Here is a 20,857-nt window from a genome sequence, read left to right on the forward strand (position 1 = left end):
AGCGAAGCCCAAACATCGATTCTGAGATATGCATGTTATGAGATTATATTGGGTAGCAGGATCCCTTTCCTTTTCTTAACTCCACATGTATGTCAGGGTACAGTACAATCCTCAGAATGTTGTCATGGCTCCATGACTGTGAAGCATCAGAGAATATGAATTTGTATCAAATACATTTGTATGACACACTTGTGGACTATGGTTTTTTAAATCAGTGGGTAGGGCCGCGTGTGACATTCCAAATATTAACACGTATTAAATACATTTGAATAGAATCAGTGGCTTGACATTCTAAACATTAGCACTTATCAAATACATCTGAATAGAGGGACGAATTACTGTTTCAAAGTATCACAATCCGTAAATGGCTTTATTCAGGCGGAGCAACTGATAATTGAATGTTAAAGATATGTTTACACAACAGCACACCAACACTAATGACATGGCATGGACTTTGTGCCGTGGACCAAATGTCCATCTGAGACACGCTAATCTTACTCTCAGAGGGACGGGAGGACAGAGTCTGTGGGCCCAACAGTGGTGGAAGACTCACCTCTCTGGAAAAGGCCTTTTACACCATCAACAATGGTGCCCAAAATATCCAATGCTGCAGAGTCTGTACTGGGAGTGGACGTGGTGGAGGAACCTTGTAAAAGGTCTAAATGGGAGTGACTGACCCCACTGATGAGGGACTTAGAGTCTAAGCACCTTGAGGACTTAATGAGGAACTTCCTCACAGCACAAGTTCCCCTCCTCTTAAAACTATCAGACGTCAGCTCTCTAATTACCTCATTTGGAGTGACATTCACTCCCTCCAATGACGTTGACTCGGAGGAAGAAATGTCCTCTAGCCAGCCAATGATACCCTCAACAAACCGTGAGATCACCAGGGATTCATTTGACCATGTCATTGACACAGAGGAGGACCCCTCCTCCTTTGATACATGTGACCTAGCCAGCACCACAAGTCTGCGGACCACCTCTTTAGTCTGGGTGTCTAGGAACACCTGACCGAACTGGGAGGACCCTCTGAGAGACTCACTACGACCCCTACGGAGCACTGCTCCGGATGACCCCTGACTCGTCGTGACCCCTGACCCCACCCCTGATAGAAGAGGCTGGCTCATGCTAAACTTTCCATTTGAATTTAAAACAGGCATATTAACTTCAGATGACGCCAGAGGCTCTTCTCCCTGAAGTGGGACATTCTAATCTACACAGTGTGTAATTGATTCCTATGCAAATCAGAGACCCCATAAAAACTAAAACATTAATTCCAAAATTACATAAACTATTATCCTTGCATTAAGATGGACTCAATTCAACTTATTGAATGATTTGTTGATGACATTTTTGCATTTTAGCTAATTTGAAGAGTGTCATAGCGAAGGGTCTGAATACTTATGTACATGAGGTATTTCTGTATTTTAATTTTTAATAAACTTACTGAAATTTCTAAAAACCTGTTTTCACTTTGTCATTCTGGGGTATTGTGTGTGGATTGATGGCAAATTATTTTAATTTAATCCATTTTAAATTGAGTGTATGACACAACAAAATGTGAAAAAGGGGTCTGAATGCTAGAAATCATGCTCAGAGCTCTCTTCCTGTAAGACTCCACTTTGCACAATATGGTTCACTTCTTCTTTCACTCCATCACAATCATTTCCTCTTCTGCTACGCCTGTGTGACAGAGAAGGTATGAAAACGTGTCTGTTGATAGTTTTGCTCTGTCGTTGTTTTATTAGAACATATTCAGTGTTGTGATATCTCAGTCTTTGCCACCTTCAAAAGGGTGTGCATTGTTTATTATTTTATCAAATTGTTATCATTACCAGTGTTGATCTTGTCTTTGTCCCTCAGTGCTTAGTCTCTTGTAATCGGTGTAAAGAAGTCCAGCGGAGCATTTCCTCTGCATGTAGACATCTGTCCACATCCTTCCTTCGCTGAGAGAGAAGGCCCTGACATACTTAGAAGCTGACTTTCTGAATGAGAGAAGGCCCAGTCTTATCTACCGGCTGACTGCATCAGTGACACGGGTCTAATAAGCATGCTGTATGTTCATAGTTGCTATTGCTCACCTGTGTTTAATGGAACTTTGTACCTGATCTCGTAACAGTGTTCTTGAAAATACGTCATGAATTTCTCTCTGATCTACTGCAGGAGTAAATGGCTGCAGACAAGAGAGAGAAAGAGGGAGAGAGAGAGGGAGAGGAAGAGAGAAAGGGAGAAAGACGGAGGCAAGACGGAAAAGGCAAAAATGGCCACAGGTGGTCATCCAGGTAAAGTTAATCAAATACTGAAACACTTCTGTACACACTATAATCCTGAAGTTGAAATTGTTATTTGAGGGATTGTAAATCAACAGTTCAACTGACAATCAGTAATGCAATTTTTGTTGTTGTAACTATCTGCTTGGTTCTGAATATTTGAGATGAATTTTATTTTTATTTTCTAGTAAGCGTTAGTGTTCTCTGTAACAGGTGCAGTACTACAAAAGAAAAAGTTTTTCTGCTGAGTGAAAATCTTACTGATTTATTTCAACTTTGTTTTCAAAGTTGGCCAGCCAGCACAATTTATTTATTTAACCTTTATTTATACAGGGGAAACACACTGAGACCAAGGCCTCTTTTACAGGTGCACCCTGTCAACAATATTTACACAAAAACAAAACAACACATAAAAAATATAACACAGTTCAATACAGAAATCAATACATCACATAAAACCACAATATTAGGAGGAACAATCACATCTTTCACCAAGGAAGTCCTCAATTAACATCCTTAATTGGCCAAGCAGCACCAGAATTTTTTTTCTGTAGATTGTTCCAGCAGTTAGGTGCACCATAACTAAAAGTGGATTCACCCAATTTAGTGGAGACCTGGGAAACCTCAAGAGTTAACCAATTCTGAGAACAGGTTAGGTAATTTATGTCCTTGAATTTTAATAATGAGTTTGGTAAGCCGGGAGTTTATGCAGTAAGGCTTTATACACAAAGAGGTGTAATGAAGACATCTACGGGATTTTAACGAGGTCCTGCCAACCTTTTGATAAAGAATGCAATGATGAGTATTAAAACTATCACCTGTGATAAAGCGAAGGGCGCTATGGTAGATGGCATCCAAAGGTTTAAGAGTAGTGGCTACTGCATTTTGGTAGATGAAATCATCAGAATCAAGTACTGGCATGAAAGTTGATTGCACAAGTAAAAGTACATTTTGACTTCAGTGGTGAACTCTGTCTCTAGACTAAGTAAGTTAAATGAATCTTGTATTAGTATGTTATTGTAGCCATCCTGCCAGAAGCCTAGGGAGCTAGTTTCTGTTGAGAATAGACTGTGCTTGAAGCCAATCAGTGGGAGAGGCTGGGAACTTTGCTAACTACTTAAGTGCCTGCCAGCTCTCCACTCCAACAAAGTACATTTTGACTTCAGTGGGGAACTCTGTCTCTAGACTAAGTAAATTACATTAATCTTGTATTACACTCGGTGTGTTGTTGTAGCCATCCTGCCAGAAGCCTAGGGAGCTAGTTTCTGTTGAGAATAGACTGTGCTTGAAGCCAATCAGTGGGAGGGGCTGGGAACTTTGCTAACTACTTAAGTGCCTGCCAGCTCCCCACTCCAACAAAGTACATTTTGACTTCAGTGGGGAACTCTGTCTCTGCACTAGCTGGTCGTTAACTGATCGTTAGGTGGGAGGAGCTGCAACCCTGCTAGGTCATTTATAGAATCTGTACTTCTACTTTGACTGTCTAAGAGCAACAGCCCCTGCGACAGCCTCCTGACACAAAGACGAGGGAGTCAATCCGCGGGAGTCCAGTGAGGAAGGCCTGACAGAAGGGCCAGACCACTAAGTATACGCTTTTTGCTTTTGTCCTTCTCAGCTTCTTCCCTGATGGCACACCGCTCACACTACTGGGTGACTTCAACATGCAGTCAGAGAAGTTTCACTAGTTTGGCCTACTTAACTATCTCTCCTTGTTCGACATTACCCTTTCCCACTCTCCTTCGACTCATAAGGTGGGAAATCAGCTCAACCTTGTCTTCACCAGATCCTCGCATACTCCCATAATCATTTTGTATCCTTCTCCCTTCCCCTCAAATCCACCCTCTCCCAGTTACCCACACTGTATCCACTCTCTCCTTCACCTCTCTCTCTTTCTCTGTCTTATCCTCTGTTGAATCCTTCTCCCTTCTATCTACTGATGTAGCCTCCTCCATCCTCCTGTCCACTCTGTCCTACATCCGACTCTCTCTGACCACCAGGCCATGCGCTCCTTGGCTGTCTGAAACCATGCAAGTTTGTAGAATAGGGCTCCGGGGAGCTGAGAGGAAATGGAGTAAAATTGGCCTCCTTGATGACCTAAAACCGTATATCTCTCTCCTCTTGAACTACACCTCTGCATCAGCTGCTAAAGCTTCTTACTACCATTCCAAAATGGTGACCCAAGTAAACTGTTCTGCACATTTTCCTTAACCCTCACCCCCCCCCCCTCCTCCCTGTTCGCAGATGGCTTTGTCACCGACTTTGAAAAAAAGGTTGATGACATTAGCAGCTCCTTCACCCAACCTCTCGCCAACACTGCTACCACTCCTTCCACTCCTCCCAAACCCACTGCGCTACTCTCGGCCTCCGGTTTATCAGCTCTCCCCCCCCCTCTCCCCTGATGATATACTAAAACTTGTCACATCCAAGCAGGCAACCACCTGCCCTCTCGGTCCTATCCCCTCACCCTTTCTCCAATCCATTTCCGAAGACCTCCTTCCGTTCCTTACCACCATAATGAATTCCTCTCTATCCATAGGATCTGTCCCAGTTGACTTTAAGACAGCCAGAGTCAAGCCTCTTCTCAAGAAACCAACTCTTGACCCGTCTGCTGTCCATAACTACAGACTGGTATCCCTTCTCTCCTTCTTATCTAAAACCCTTGAATGTGGGTTCTAATCAACTGTCTCACTATCTCCTTCAGAACAACTTCCTTGACCCTCACCATTCCGGCATTAAGGCTGGGCACTCTGCTGAGACTGCTCTCCTTGCTGTCACGGAGGCCCTCCACTCTGGTCGGGCTTCCTCCCTCTCCTCTGTTCTCATTTTTCTAGACTCCTCCTCCTCCACACCCTTCACTGGCAGCTCGCATCAGATTCAAGACCCTAGTGCTCGCTTATCGGGCGGTAAAGGAAACAGCCCCTCCCTATGTGCAAGCCTGATCACTCTGTTCTTCCACCTCAGCTGGCCGCCTGGCACCGCCGCCTCTACGAGGATGCAGCGGTCGCGCTGTTCAGTCACAGCTTTTCACTGTCTTGGTGCCCCAGTGGTGGAATGAGCTTCCACTGCTGTCAGGACTGTAGAGTCACTACTTATCTTCCACCGTAGACTGAATACCCATCTCTTCAGGCTACATCTTGACTGTCCCTCCTAAAGACCTCTTTACCCCCCACTACCCCTCCGTACAGTTCCTCTACTGTTAATAATAATAATAATAATAATAATAATAATAATAATAATAATAATAATAATAATTAAAAATAAAGTAATCCTTCCTTCCTCTAACATAGTGATTTCCAATGGCACCTGGTCCTAGCATAGATTTTTTATTATGATGGCTGATCTATAGATGATTCACTTACTTAGACAAATGTATTTGTTGCAAGTTACTTTGGATAAAAGCGTCTGCTAAATGTAACATTTAAAAAAAAAAAAAAAAAAAAAATCAGCTTTCTGCTGTTCAGGGAAAGGCACAATCTATTCCTATAAAAGAAGCCCACCTTAATTTTTTGCTTTTTAACAAGCTCCTCCATATGTTTTCTGAATTTCAAGTCTTTGTCAAACCAAATGCCCAGGTATTTATAATTGGGGGCAAGCTCAATGGGGGCACCACCCAAAGTACATATGCATAAATCAGATAATTCTTTTTGTGATTTGGTAAATAACATATATTTTGTCTTTCCAGTATTAAGGTTTTCATTTCTGCTCTCAGAAAGAAAATAAAGAAAATGTTTGTTATATGAACTCTATATTATTTCATAGTGATTGTGGAGTTTATTTCATACTGCACAGGTGCCTCCCTTCATCTCTCAGAGCTGAGGATCGTTCTGCTGGGCTACAGAGCAGCAGGGAAGACTTCAGCAGGAAACACCATCCTGGGCAGAGAAGAGTTTGACCTGGGGAGAACCACTGCTCAGTGTGTGAAGAGACAGGGAGAAGTAGCAGGGAGGCAGGTCACTGTGGTTGACACTCCAGGCTGGTGTCCTGTAGAGAAGACTCCTAAGCTGGTTAAACAGGAGATTGTGCGCAGTGTGTCTCTGTGTCCCCCAGGACCTCACACTCTCCTCCTGGTCATACATCTGGATGATTCATTCACTGAGGAACACAGAAGATCAATAGAGAAATACTTAAAGCTTCTTAGTGAGAGTGTCTGGAGTCACACTATATTGCTGTTCACCTCTGGGGACTGTCTGGGAGACACAACCATTGAGCAGCACATTGAGAGTGAAGGGAAGGCCCTTCAGTGGCTTGTTGAGAAATGTGGGAACAGGTATCATGTCTTCAAAAAGGAGAATATGGGTGATGGCACTCAGGTCACAGAGCTGCTAGAGAAGATAGAGGAGATGGTGGCAGGAAACAGAGGAGGCCATTATGAGATAGAGAGAGAAATTCTAGAGAAGATAGAAGCAAGAACAAGAGCAGAGAAAAAGAGAGTGAAACAGAGACTGATGAAGGTGCAGGAACAGAGAGAGACCCTCAGATCACTAATGGGTGAGTTAATTTCAGTCTCTGCTTCAGGTTTTGGGATTATTTAACTGTATTGTATGCCGTATACGCCAGCTACAGTTACACTAGTCATAATACAGTATGGCTTATTTAGTGTTATTGTGTTCATGACACTTTTTATGGTTTGTGTAAAATGTCAACTAAATATTTGTAGACAAACTGGCCATTTCAAGTGAATTTAGAATGAATATGAGGTTTCAGTCAGATAAAAAAAACAATGTTAAATTAGAGCAGTCTCTCTTAACACACACACACACACACACACACACACACACACACACACATCAAACTCACATTTGTAATAAATAAATACAAGGATTTGTTCTCTCTCTCTATCTGTCTCTCTCTCTGACAGGTAGATCCCTCCATCTCTCAGAGCTGAGGATTGTGCTGCTGGGGAACATAGCAGCTTGGAAGAGTTCAGCAGGAAACACCATCCTGGGCAGACAAGAGTTTGATCTGTGGACAACTGCTCAGTGTGTGAAAAGACAGGGAGAAGTAGCAGGGAGGCAGGTCACTGTGGTCAACACTCCAGGCTGGTGGTTGAATCTCCCTATAGAGCAGACTCCTGAGCCGGTCAAACAGGAGATTGTGTGCAGTGTGTCTCTGTGTCCCCCAGGACCTCACACTCTCCTCCTGGTCATAGATCTGAGTGTTTCATTCACTGAGGAAGACGGAAGATCAGTCGAGGAACACCTGGAGCTTCTCAGTGAGGGAGTCTGGAGTCATACTATAGTGCTGTTCACTTTTGGTGACAAGCTGGGAGACACAACCATTGAGCAGCACATTGAGAGTGAAGGGAAGGCCCTCCAGTGGCTTGTTGAGAAATGTGGGAACAGGTATCATGTCCTCAACAATATGAAAAGGGGTGATGGCACTCAGGTCACAGAGCTGCTGGAGAAGATAGAGGAGATGGTGGCAGGAAACAGAGGAGGCCATTATGAGATAGAGAGAGAGATACTGGAGAAGAAGTTAGAAGAAAGGGCAATGGAAGAGAGAGCGAAACAGAGACTGATGAAGGTGCAGGAACAGAGAGAGACCCTCAGATCACTGGGTGAGTTTAGTTCAGTCTCTGCTTCGGGTCTTGGGATTATTCACCAATATGACATGCAGTATATCAACTACAGTGACATGTCATGAAGCAGTGTGATGACATTCATGATTTGTAATGTGCTTGCCATTCCTGATTTTCAGTACAACGAAAAATCGTTTCTGTTAATGAAAGAAGGTGCCACAATTGCCGTATTGGCAATTATTCACAAAGGCAGAGGATCTCGTCAGACTGTGCATGTGCATAGCCGTCGCTCTTCTATGTTATTTCCGTCATGTACGATGTGGCGAGTTGTTGTTGGCCATTGGACATAATTAATGAATAGCTGGTTACCGAAATTAGTTGACTAGCTGGCACTGAAGACAGTAGCAGACTAGCTAACTGGCTAGCTAAAGCTGCCTACACACTACACGGTCGGATAGTCTATCACACTACAAGAAGAGGAGAAGATGCGTGGCTTTCAGACATAACTACTTCACCGTAGAACGTCAGGCGTGAGTGGAATGCGCTTAAGGCACAATCAAATATGAAACATGTTTTGATATTGTTCAGGAGATCACGAATCATCACAAAGCCGTTCGGAGAACCTTTCACACTTCCCAAATGTTGTCTCTGATTTGTCTCGAACTTCCTAGGACGTTTTTTACGGCATCCCGACCAAGGAATTGGCAACAAATATTGTGTAGTGTGTACGTAGCTTAAGTAGGATATTGTTGGCTGGCCTGGCTTGCTCTGTATCTTCAGTGCTGGCAGTAGCTAGCTAACTGACTATGAGGCATGTGTAGCTAGCTAAATGAGATGTTATGTGAAGGGACAGAATGGAAGTTAAGTTGATTAAACTTTCAGTGGTGTAAACAGTAGGCAGGACAACATCGAACAAGAAGTGCAATTCTTCTAAAGAAGTTCCAGTAAGATGGAAAAATTTGTGTTTTGTGTGAAACAATTATTATGAGGTTAAAGTAGAAGTTCTCAACTTTTATTTGATGATATTTGTGTACATATTGATTTCACCATTCAGAAATTGTATGTATGTACAAACAGGCCATTTCAAGAGAATTAACCATGTATGTTTTTAAGTCAGATACAAACAGCATTTTTTTATGGGAATACTCTCTCTCTCACACACACACACACACACACACACACACACACACACACACACACACACACACACACACACACACCTTTGATTTGTTCTGACTTTCTCCCACTCTCTCTCTCTGCCAGGTGACTCCCTCCATCTCTCAGAATTTAGGATTGTGTTGCTGGGGTGGAGAGGAGCAGGGAAGAGTCCATCTGGAAACACCATCCTGGGCAGAAAAGAGTTTGACATGAGGAGAACTGAAGCCCAGTGTGAGAAGAGACAGGGAGAAGTAGCAGGGAGGCAGGTCACTGTAGTCAACACTCCAGGCTGGTGGGCGAATGAACCTGTAAAGGCAACTCCTGAGATGGTTAAACAGGAGATTGTGCGCAGTGTGTTTCTGTGTCCTCCAGGACCTCACACTCTCCTCCTAGTCATATGGGGGAATCATTCATTCACTGAGGAACACAGAAGATCAGCAGAGGAACACCTGGGGCTTCTCAGTGAGGGAGTCTGGAGTCACACTACAGTGCTATTCACAAATGGGGACTGTCTGGGAGACGCAACCATTGAGCAGCACATTGAGAAAGAAGGGAAGGCCCTCCAGTGGCTTGTTGAGAAATGTGGGAACAAGTATCATGTCCTCAACAATAAGAACTGGGGTGATGGCACTCAGGTCACAGAGCTGCTGGAGAAGATAGAGGAGATGGTGGCAGGAAACAGAGGCCATTATAAGATAAAGAGAGAGATACTAGAGAAGATAGAAGAGAGGGCAGAGGAAGAGAAAAGGAGGGCAGAGGAAGAGAGAAGGAGGGCAGAGGAAGAGAGAAGGAGAGCAGAGGAAGAGAAAAGGAAACAGAGACTGGTGCAAGAACAGAGAGAGACCCTCAGATCATTAATGGGTGAGTTTATTTTAGACTGCTTCAGGTCTTGGGGTTATTCAACTTTTGACGTGCGGTATAAACCAGCTACAATGGCACTAGTCAAAATACAGCATGGTTTATTTAATATTATTGTGTTCATTACACTGGATAAAACATGTTTTTTGTGAAATGTTAATAAAATATGAATAGATTAACTGGCTATTTGACCACGATGAATTCATGTGTATGGTCAGATATACAATTTTGAATGTGAACACACACACACACACACACACACACTTTTGTTGTATGCTGGGAATAAAATTCATTTCTCTCTCTCTCTCTCTCTCTCTCTCTCTTATTCTCTCAACTAGGTGACTCCCTCCATATCTCAGAGCTGAGGATTGTGCTGTTGGGGTACAGAGAAGCAGGGAAGAGTTCAGCAGGAAACACCATCCTGGGCGGGCAGGAGTTTGACCTGAGGAGAACTGATCATTGTGTGAAGAGACAGGGGGAAATAGCAGGGAGGCAGGTCACTGTGGTCGACACTCCAGGCTGGTGTTGGAATGAACCTGTAGAGGAAACTCCTGAGCCTCTTAAACAGGAGATTGTGCGCAGTGTGTCTCTGTGTCCTCCAGGACCTCACACTCTCCTCTTGGTCATTCAGTGGTATTATTCATTCACTGAGGAACACAGAAGAGCAGTAGAGGAACACCTGGAGCTTCTCAGTGAGGCAGTCTGGAGTCATACTATAGTGCTGTTCACTTTTGGTGACAAGCTGGGAGACACAACCATTGAGCAGTACATAGAAAGTGAAGGGAACGCCCTCCAGTGGCTTGTTGACAAATGTGGGAACAGGTATCATGTCCTCAACAATATGAAAAGGGGTGATGGCACTCAGGTCACAGAGCTGCTGGAAAAGATAGAGGAGATGGTGGCAGGAAACAGAGGAGGCCATTATGAGATACAGAGAGAAATTCTAGAGAAGAGAGAAGAGAGAAGGAGGGCAGAGGAAGAGAGAACCAAACAGAAACTGATGAAGGTGCAGAAACGGAGAAAGACCCGCCGTTTACTAAAGGGTGAGTTTATTTCAGTCTCTGCTTCAGGTCTTGGGCTTGTTCAACTGTATGACATGTAGTATATGCCAGCTACAGTGATACTAGTGATGGTTTATTTTGTGGTTATTTATTGTTATTGTGTTTGTTACACAGGCAGAAATGGTTTTGGGTGTGAAATATCAATAACTTCTATGTAAACAACAGAACATTTCAAGAAAATTAACCATGATGTGTTGTCTGTAAGATACAAACTAAATTCTAAATAGGACCACACTCACACTCACTCTCTCACTCTCTCTCTCTCTCTCTCTCTCTCTCACACACACACACACACACACACACACACACACAGAGACACACAGACACAGTTGTTGTGAGCTTGGAATACAAATACTTAATTTGTTCTCTCTCTCTCTCTCTCTCTCTCTCTCTCTGCCAGATGAGTCCCTCCATCTCTCAGAGTTGAGGATTGTGCTGCTCGGGAATAGAGGAACAGGGAGAAGTTCAGCAGGAAACACCATCCTGGGCAGAGAGGAGTTTGATCTGAGGAGAACTGCTCAGTGTGTGAAGAGACAGGGAGAAGTAGCAGGGAGGCAGGTCACTGTGGTCGACACTGCAGGCTGGGATGTTTCGGAGCAGACTCCTGAGCTGGTTAAACACGGGATTGTGCGCAGTGTCTCTCTGTGTCCTCCAGGACCTCACACTCTCCTCCTGGTCATACCAGGGGATGTTTCAATCACTGAGGAATACAGAAGATCAGTAGAGGAACACCTGGAGCTTCTCAGTGAGGGAGTCTGGAGCTGCACTATAGTGCTGTTCACCTATGGGGACTGTTTTCTATACACAACCATTGAGCAGTACATAGAGAGTGAAGGGAAGGCCCTCCAGTGGCTTGTTGAGAAATGTGGGAACAGGTATCATGTTTTTGACAATAAGAACAGGGATGATGGCACTCAGGTCACACAGCTGGTGAAGAAGATAGAGGAGATGGTGGCAGGAAACAGAGGCCATTATGAGATGGAGAGAGAGATAATGGAGAAGAGAGAGGAGAGGAGGAAGGCAGAGGAAAAAAGAGCCAAACAGAGACTGATGAAAGTGAAGGAACAGAGAGAGACCCTCAAATCACAAATGGGTGAGTTTATTTCAGTCTCTGCTTCAGGTTATTGGGATCCTGTGTGGCAAGTAGTATATCAACTATAGTGACACTTGGCATAATTCAGTTTGGTTTTATGAAGTTCAGTCAGGACACTTACGTCGGTTTAATCATTATAATGAAAATGGAAATACATTTACGTTCGTGTAATTGGATAGAATTCCTCTGCTACCTCTATCAGACTTGAGTGTTTGAGAGTGATGCAAATAAATGCTTATCCATTTTCAAACCAAGAGTGTGAGATCATAAGGATTGAAGATGTAATCATAAGTAGTATATTCACCCATGCAAGCTGTGAGAAACACCTAGTGAAGCTTCACAGCCACTGAATCTACATCGCAAATAAAACACCCACTTCTTAGTGGACATGAACTGTGCACTAGAGGAAGAGTCAAAGGAACTTCATCCTGCTAAAATTAAAGTTTTCTTTTATCCGTTGAGGAGACTTATGAAGGAATTTCTGAACAAGCTATACTGCAGGAATCATGTCTGAATAGAATGTTTGCCATCTGAGCCTTAAGAGGAAGCTATAGTTTCTGTGATTCAAAGACAGAGACTAAAGCAGGAATATTAACAGACATGACACCACTAAAATGCAGCTGAGAGTGTTATAAGACCAAGCAGAATAGTACACTATTACTGTCGACTTTGCTGCCACATTCATAAGTATAGAGCACCCTTGGACACGTAGGAACGCAACACGTTTAGCTAGAATCATTAGCTGAAAGGGGGCCAAGGCATGTTGGCAGGCCAGGCATCCATGCAGCTTGAACAGGATAATAATTCGCACCATGCTCTGTACCAAGTTTATTAAAACCCCAAAACTAATAGAGGAGCTGCATCGCAACTCGACAGTACACGTCTAAACGAAGACCATGAAGAGTACCTCTTGACCTCTAGAGTAACTGTACACACAGCCAGGACTACACACATGTCGGAATGACACCCTGCATCCAACATAACAGTGCAAAATTTTAACAGACACATAATAGAAAAGTCAGAGGTTCACTGGCATCCAGTCCTGTCGTGTTCTGTGGAAGTTATAAAGTAGGCCGAATTTCCAATGCAGGAAACAGTAGAACTGTGAACATCGTGCATTTATTTATATTGAATGGTACTCTTTATCTCCTCAACAACTCGAGAGGAAGGGTAACCTAGGGTGTTATGTCCATGGACTGGGGTTTTTGGGACAGTCACGTGAGCACCATGTCATTGGATGCCTGGTTGGTTTATTGCTTTTTCTGTATGTTTACGTCAGTTGATGTTATGGAGTAAAGGAACAAACTTACCTCCTGTTAACATGTTAATACTGTCCTGAAAACTAGTATCCTATACGTTCTTTGCAACTACATGAACTTCAAAGCCAATATTAGTGTTACACAGGAACGTCTGCGAAACCAAATGACGGCACACTGAGAGGGTAGGGTTTAGCCCAGGGGTGTCCAAACATTTTTTAAAGAGGGCCAGATTTGATAATGTGAAGATGCCCGGGGGCCAATGGTCCCTTCTGACATTTTTTTTAACAATAAAAGTTACATACAAATGCACTGTTCTATAACAATTTTATTTTCATTGTCACAATTATCATTTTTTTAAATTGCAATGGAACCAAATGTAAGCCACTCAGGCGTGAACAAATCTAAAAAAAAAAAATAAAAAAAAAATCTGCCTTTCTTTCACATCTTGAGTCAGATAACATAGAACAAACTGTATGGAATACCTTAAACTTCCATTTAGTTGATAAAAATCTTAACCTCATGTTCATTTTAAACATGACTTATTATAGGTAATGCAAAGTCTGTTAACATTTAAGTTTAAAACATATGACTCTTGCTCTTGTCTTTCACAAGATCATTCAAATGTAATATTTTGTGTCACATCTACAGGTACATAACACCAGCAGGCAAACCTATTCAAAAGTTGAATACAGTTATAAATATATGCACTTGGACTTATGGCACTATAAGTCCAAGTGCATATATTTATAACTGTGCTTTTGGCTTTCACTGTTAATAGTGGCAGATGTTACCATTCAAAACACTCAGAATTTCAGATTGACCAAGAAACAGGTAACTTACTGACACTAATGAGAAGGGTGACAATGAGATCTGGATTTCAGTAGACAGGCCAGGTCTGGTTTGAGGGCAGTGGTTGAGATGTGTAAAATGTCACCTAGGTGGAAGTCACTTAGTCTTGACCTCAAGCAGTTCTTGTTTAAGTTCATGACAGAGAACGTCTGCTCACACAAATATGTATATGTATAGGGCTTTAGAGCGAATAGAATTGATTGCCTTTACCACGGGTTTCATAACATGATCAAATTTGAGATGTTTTGCGCAGAGAGCCTGCTGGTGAATTATACAGTGGAGTATAATAGAGTTACCTCCTTCTTCGCTGACTTTGTTGCAGATCAATGTGGACAATCCACTTCGTTCACCAACCATGGCAGGTGCACCATCGGTAATAATCCCACTAACAAAAGTCACTCCCCTGTCCCCCAATTGTCTCTGAATATCTGATGATATGTCCTCTATTCTCTGTGCCACAGTGTTACGAGCCAGGCAAACATTAGCAAATTCTTGCTTCTTCTCGTGGCAAATGTTCTCCACCATTTTCATGACACAGTCTTTGATAAACGTACCCTCTGTGAAAGGTTTGCCATATTTGGCCATTAACATGGCCACTTCGTAGCTTGCTTTGGTGACGTTTTCATTTGACTCACAGGCCCGCGTGAAGAGTCGCTGTTGTGAGGCCAAAGCAGCTTGGAGTTGCTTCACTTTTTCAGCGCGCTAACTCCCTGTTAGCTTGTCGTATGCGTTAGCATGTTTTGTCTAGTAGTGTCTCTTTACATTGAATTCCTTAACCATGGTAACAGTCTCTTGACAAATTAGACAACACAATTGCTCCGATTTTCTGTGAAAAAATATTGTAATTCCCATCTGTCCTGGAAGCGTCGGCCCTCACTGTCAACTTTCCTCTTTTTATTTACAGGCGCCATGGCAGAAACTAGCGAGAAGTGTTCACAGCAAGGTCACAGAGCCATATAGAGTTAGAGTTCATCATGCGGTGAAAGGAGAAATTGCATTTTGAACCTTTTATGATTTATTTATTCTGTTTGACAGTCCTAGCGGGCCATAAAGAATACATTATAAAACCGAAGCTGTGGGCCGTGTGAAATCTGACCGCAGGCCGTGATTGGCCCACGGGCCGGACTTTGGACATGCCTGGTTTAGCCCGAAGGCGCATTTAATAATAATAATAATAATAATATAGGGAGAGGGGTGGTGAAGAGAAGGATAATCCGAGGGGGTCGTCAGGGTACGGTTCGGGGTTGATAGCGGGAGGTCTAGTGTTCGGGAGAGGGGAAAGGCGCCGTGGGGTAATCCGTGGGGAGTAGTCGGGATTCGGTCCATGCGTCGGTAGCAGGGAGGTCCAGTAGCAAAGAGGGGGTAGGGGCTAGGTCCGTGGATGGGTAGAGGAGGGGAATCCGAGGGTTCTGGAGGGGCACAGGAGAACGAGGTGAGTCACAAGGGAAAAGACAAAACACAAGGAACAGCTAGGAACTCGGGAGGGCTAGAAACGTCGTAGTGGAGATACACAGATTACCGTGAGGTTACAGTTCGTTCTGGCACTGGAGTGATGACCAGGCAGGGTTCTTATAGGTGGGTGATTGAGAATGGGTCGCAGGTGTGCTGATAGGGGATAGTGTAAAATTATTGCATGATGATTGTGCAGTGTCGCCGAATATAGCAGTCAATGTCACATGATGCCTCAGTCCTACAAGCATGATGCGGGAACCATGAAGAAAAATGAAAATACTCGTGCTAGCATAACAGAACACACTGCTATCTGTTGTTAGCACCTTCTTGTTTAATAGAGCTGCCTCTGTTGTTTACCACTGAACTACTCCCAGCATAAGCAAACCCAGAAACCCAACAGTTACATTGTTAAAGCTAGGAAACACCAACCACTCGCAAGTCAGAACTCTAAATAAAGAATCCCAAAACCTTTGATACTGAACTTGTAGGGGCTAATAGCTAATAGGCAGTTACAATATAAGGCATGGCAAGGAAATGTGGCTATATATTGTCAATAGCAAAGCATAACTTCATTTTAAATATCTGACTCCAAATAATATAAGTAACACTATGTGCAAAGAATTGTTGAGTTTGTGCTGAATAAGTGCAAGAGTGGTCATGTTAGAATAAATCGAATGAGGCTTTAATAATACTCTAAACTTATACAATTACTTCATAGAAAAAAATTACATTCTACCTTCAGAGTCATTTGGCCCATCAAGGCAAGGAATCTCAAGGAATGGGAGCAAAATTCATGTCTCAGCACACCCACATGAGCTATTGATCATTGTGAGGAATCCTCCTCACTCTTGCTGCGTCCTCCACTGGCCACCAGTGGCCGCCAGAGACTCCTCATTGTTTTCCTGTGTTCACCATATTTAGTTAATTGGCTACACCTGTGTCTAGTTATATGAACAGCATATAAGCCTGGCTCAATTGTCACTCTGTGTTCAGTCCTGAGCCTTCACCGTTGTATGTATCTGTATTACCCCAGAGTTTCCTAGTAAAGTACTTACGTTTTGGATTATTGCAAACCTTGACTCCTGCGTTATTGCTGCACTAGGGTCCACACTACTCCACCTTGTTACAGCAGGAGTGAACCAGACATGGATGTGTACGCGCTCCTCTAGCAGAAATGGACCAAGTATGCGCCGCTCTGGCTATGCAATGAGCCACGGTCGGTAGACAAGTAATTGACAATGTGCAAGCTCTCACCGTGGCCATCCAGCAGATCCAGGGTCAGGCAGTGTCAGCTACAAACCCGCCACCACCTGTGCATTCTGAGCCCGTTACCCAGCAAGCCAGGGACCTATGACTGCCTGCTTCGGAACGTTACAATGGTAATCCGGTGCCGAGGGTTTCTGACCCAATGCTCCTTGACTTTTGAATTACAGTCTGCCATGTTTCCCAAAGGTCGAGCTAAAGTGGCATATATCATTTCAGTACTCACCAGTAGAGCTCTCTATGGGCCACAGCAGTTTGGGAGCAGCAAACTTCCTTGCGCTCCAACTATCACCTCTTCATCAGGGAGATGAGAAGGGTCTTCGACCATCCTGTCAGCGGTTGCGAGGCGGCCAACAGCCTTCTCCACCTCTGGCTTATGCAGTGTGATGACATTGCCGTTGAGTTTAGCACTCTCGCCGCTGATAGTGGAAGGAACCCTGAGGCTCTTATCACCGATTTTCGCGGCGGTATTACGGAGGAGATAACGGATTACCTGGCTACTCAAGTGTTTATGATTTCGACGCCTTTGTGGAGATGTTCATACGTATGGATATTTGCATATGGGAGAGACGTCAAGAGCGCCGGTGTACAGCTTCCTCATTCCCCAAATCCCAAACAGCTCCTGCTCCATCATCACCCAAACACCGACGAGTCTTCCCGAGGCCCCCTAGTTCTACAGTCGAGGGACCGATGCTTTTGGGAAGAACCCGATTCACTCAGCAAGAATGGGATCTTAGGATGATCCACTCTCCTGAGTTTCCGGTGTTTCTTGACTGCTCGTGGCTGGCCCATCACACACAACCCCCACATCCACTGGTCTCTCTGTGCTGTTATAGGATGGGGCCCCACCTGTCATGCTACCTGCCTTTTCCTTGCACCCTATTCTCAGCTCCTCCAGTCTCCAGACCCTCCAGAATTGTCCCGAGTTGTCCCTGAGGTCTTCGGTGAGAGGAGGGCTTTGTCTCTTCCCCGCCATCGACCATGTTGCTGTGCCATGGAGCAGTGTATCTGTGGCGCCCTCCCTACTGGTTTCATCCATGTCTCCACGTCTCCTGCTGTCCTCCAGACCAGCTTCCAGCCCGAGCCCCAGACCAGCTTCCAGCCCGCTAGGAGGCTGCCGTCGCCTCCACACCGGGCACCCTGGATGAATGTCAGGTGCCTTTCCTAGAGGGGGGCGGGGTACTGTGAGGAATCCTCACTCCTGCTGCTTCCTCCACTGGCCACCAGTGGCTGCCAGAGACTCCTCATTGTTTTCCTGTGTTCACCTTATTTAGTTTATTAGCTATACCTGTGTCTAGTTATCTGACCAGCATATAAGCCTGCCTCAATTGTCACCCTGCGTTCAGTCCTGAGCCTTCACCGTTGCATGTATCTGTATTACCTTTCATTACACAGACTCCTCAACTGGTACAATAGAAGATAATGTGACAATAAACAAATGTTTAACTTCCCTGGTTCCGATGGGACTGGCAGGCCACACGGCTGGACAGGAGAGAGGCAACCGCTGGCGGCGGTCGGGACTGCAATTCTTTTCGGACTTTGCCTGCCCGAATGCGGCAGGAACATCCGTATCTGAGTTATCATGATCGACACCCATGGGGGAAGTGATCTCCCGACAAAACAAAATATAGAGAATGTGGCCTGTGGGCCCAACAAGTATATCTAACTTGTGGCAGCTAGTGAGTGTTACGCCGAACCTTACTAGCTGACAAGAACCCAAAACCACCATTGGTGATTCCGGTGGTAAACCTATTGAATTTTCTCAGCGAAAACATCCAAAGTTGGGTTCAGAAGATCGGGCCTAACAAACTCCAACCAGATGATGGTAAGAGGATAACCAACAAGTATTACTCTCATAGCCAGTGGCGTCACACTGTTTAACCATAGTGGAGTGTAGCATAACACGTCTGCTTTCAGCCTTGTCCCTGATGGATGTTTTGCATATGTGTGAATCAGTTGTCCGTCACCTGAGGGTCCATTGCCTGATGGAGAGCTGTGCCGTTCGACTTGAAGTGTCCTGACTGAAGCTTCTTTTATTGTTTTTGTTATGTTGTTGTGTGAAATATCAACAATATGTGTGTCGACAAACAGGCCCATTTCAAGTGTATTAACCATGTGTTTTCAGTCAGATACAAACAACGTTTTAAATGGGAACTCTCTCTCTCTCTCTCAAACACACACATACACTTTTGTTGTAGGAATAAATATTTGTTTTCTCTCTCTCTCTCTCTCTACTAGGTAACTCTCACCATCTCTCAGAGCTGAGGATTCTGCTGCTGGGGTGCAGAGGAGCAGGGAAGCGTTCTGCAGGAAACACCATCCTCGGCAGAGAGGGGTTTAACCTGAGGACAGCTACTGCTCAGTGTGTGAAGAAACGGGCAGAAGTAGCAGGGAGGCAGGTCACTGTGGTTGATACTCCCGGATGGTGGTCGAAACTTGCTGTAGAGCAGACTCCTGAAATGGTTAAACAGGCAATCGTGCACAGTGTGTCTCTGTGTCCTCCAGGACCTCACACTGTCCTCCTGGTCATACGGGGGGATTGGTCATTCATTGAGGAAGAGAGAAGATCAGTAGAGGGACACATGGAGCTTCTCAGTGAGGGAGTCTGGAGTCACACTACAGTGCTGTTCACAAATGGGGACTGTCTGGGAGGCACAACCATTGAGCAGCACATTGAGAGTGAAGGAAAGGCCCTTCAGTGGCTTGTTGAGAAATGTGGGAACAGATATCATGTTCTCAACAATAACGACAGGGGTGATGGCACTCAGGTCACAGAGCTGCTGGAGAAGATAGAAGAGATGGTGGCAGGAAACAGAGGAGGCCATTTTGAGATCAAAAGAGAGATATTAGAGAAGAAAGAAGTATGGAAAAGACTGAAAGAAGAGAGAGCAAAAAAGAGGGAGATGAAGGTGATGAAACAGAGAGAGATCCACAGAACATTCATAGGTGAGATAATAATTACTCAAGATTGAAGTGTTAACTGTTATGAAGGAAAAGTTTATATCAGATCACTGTCATAGTCATTTCAGAACCCAGAATCGGTGTAGCTCCATCAGAGCTGCACGCAATGCCTTTGCTGTTATGCCCTGCCATTTGTTTACAACCCGATTTGCATGAAATTGCGCAATATGAAAGCATAGGAGTTAGCTGAGGATGTTTTCGATGACACCATTTTGCAGGTGAGCAATGTGCATTCAAATTCAGATTGCTTTATGGTTCGCCATAAAACTCTCTATTTATGGAGAGTCTGACTTTGTGAGACTACTATCATGGGTTAGTGAGTGGATGATCGATAAGCCAACAGTTCACTAACAGTAAATAAATGTCCTCACATTTGAGTGAATGGGACAGAAACTCTAGCACAAACTCACAGCCAAGGGTGTGCAAAGCAGCAAAGCAGTCCCAAGCAGTGAGCACAATTGCCCAAAATAGCCATAATAATTCTAAAAGAGTAATCCAATGGGGGTTTTGAATTCTGCAGCTGGCAATTGCAATGGCGTGCAAAGACATTGTTACAGACAAGGTACAATACAAATCATGTCATGAGTTGACAGGCATTTTTTGTGTTCTTTTGTATATGGAAAATGGGGCCCAATAAATCTCTAAGCAAGATGGAGCCACTAACTGCATGTGCTGTGTAGGTCATGCTACATGAAATTAAACCTTTTAATTGATGGGATAAGGTTTGGATTTTCTCTGTCTCCCTTGCCAGACTCTAACCTTACCATGGTGGATGGAGATTAGCATTTTCTCAATAGTATTCTCCAAACAGCATAAGAATAGAATAACTGAAATTATACATTTGACCATTTAAATACCCTTCAGTGTTCAATGAAGAGCCACCACCCTCCCCTATACTCATTCCCTAGATACTCATTATACTGTGTTTTTTCTCTCCCTCTCTGCCAGATGACTCCCTCCATCTCTCAGAGCTGAGGATTGTGCTGCTGGGGTACAGAGCAGCAGGGAAGAGTTCAGCAGGAAACACCATCCTGGGCAGAGAGGAGTTTGACCTGAGGAGAACTACTGTTCAGTGTGTGAAAAGACAGGGCGAAGTAGCAGGGAGGCAGGTCACT

At 44.2% G+C, this 20,857-nt stretch overlaps 2 protein-coding genes across 2 annotated transcripts; both read left to right on the forward strand.

Annotated features, from left to right (window-relative positions):
• Positions 1 to 2,260: 2,260 nt before the first annotated feature.
• On the forward strand, positions 2,261 to 9,888 carry LOC310815281 (GTPase IMAP family member 8-like; the record flags this gene model as incomplete). Its single annotated transcript, XM_083685016.1, has 5 exons — positions 2,261 to 2,282; positions 6,081 to 6,758; positions 7,129 to 7,827; positions 9,052 to 9,698; positions 9,874 to 9,888. The coding sequence occupies 5 exons, from the start codon at positions 2,261 to 2,263 to the stop codon at positions 9,886 to 9,888; spliced, it is 2,061 nt and encodes a 686-aa protein (XP_083541142.1).
• Positions 9,889 to 10,000: 112 nt separating this feature from the next.
• LOC310815282 (GTPase IMAP family member 8-like) lies at positions 10,001 to 19,355 on the forward strand (the record flags this gene model as incomplete). Its single annotated transcript, XM_083685017.1, has 5 exons — positions 10,001 to 10,010; positions 10,143 to 10,847; positions 11,266 to 11,958; positions 19,020 to 19,165; positions 19,287 to 19,355. The coding sequence occupies 5 exons, from the start codon at positions 10,001 to 10,003 to the stop codon at positions 19,353 to 19,355; spliced, it is 1,623 nt and encodes a 540-aa protein (XP_083541143.1).
• Between the last annotated feature and the right edge of the window lie 1,502 nt (positions 19,356 to 20,857).

The sequence above is a fragment of the Argentina silus genome (genome assembly GCF_951799395.1).
Source record: "Argentina silus genome assembly, chromosome: 14".
Taxonomy (NCBI): Eukaryota; Metazoa; Chordata; class Actinopteri; order Argentiniformes; family Argentinidae; genus Argentina; species Argentina silus.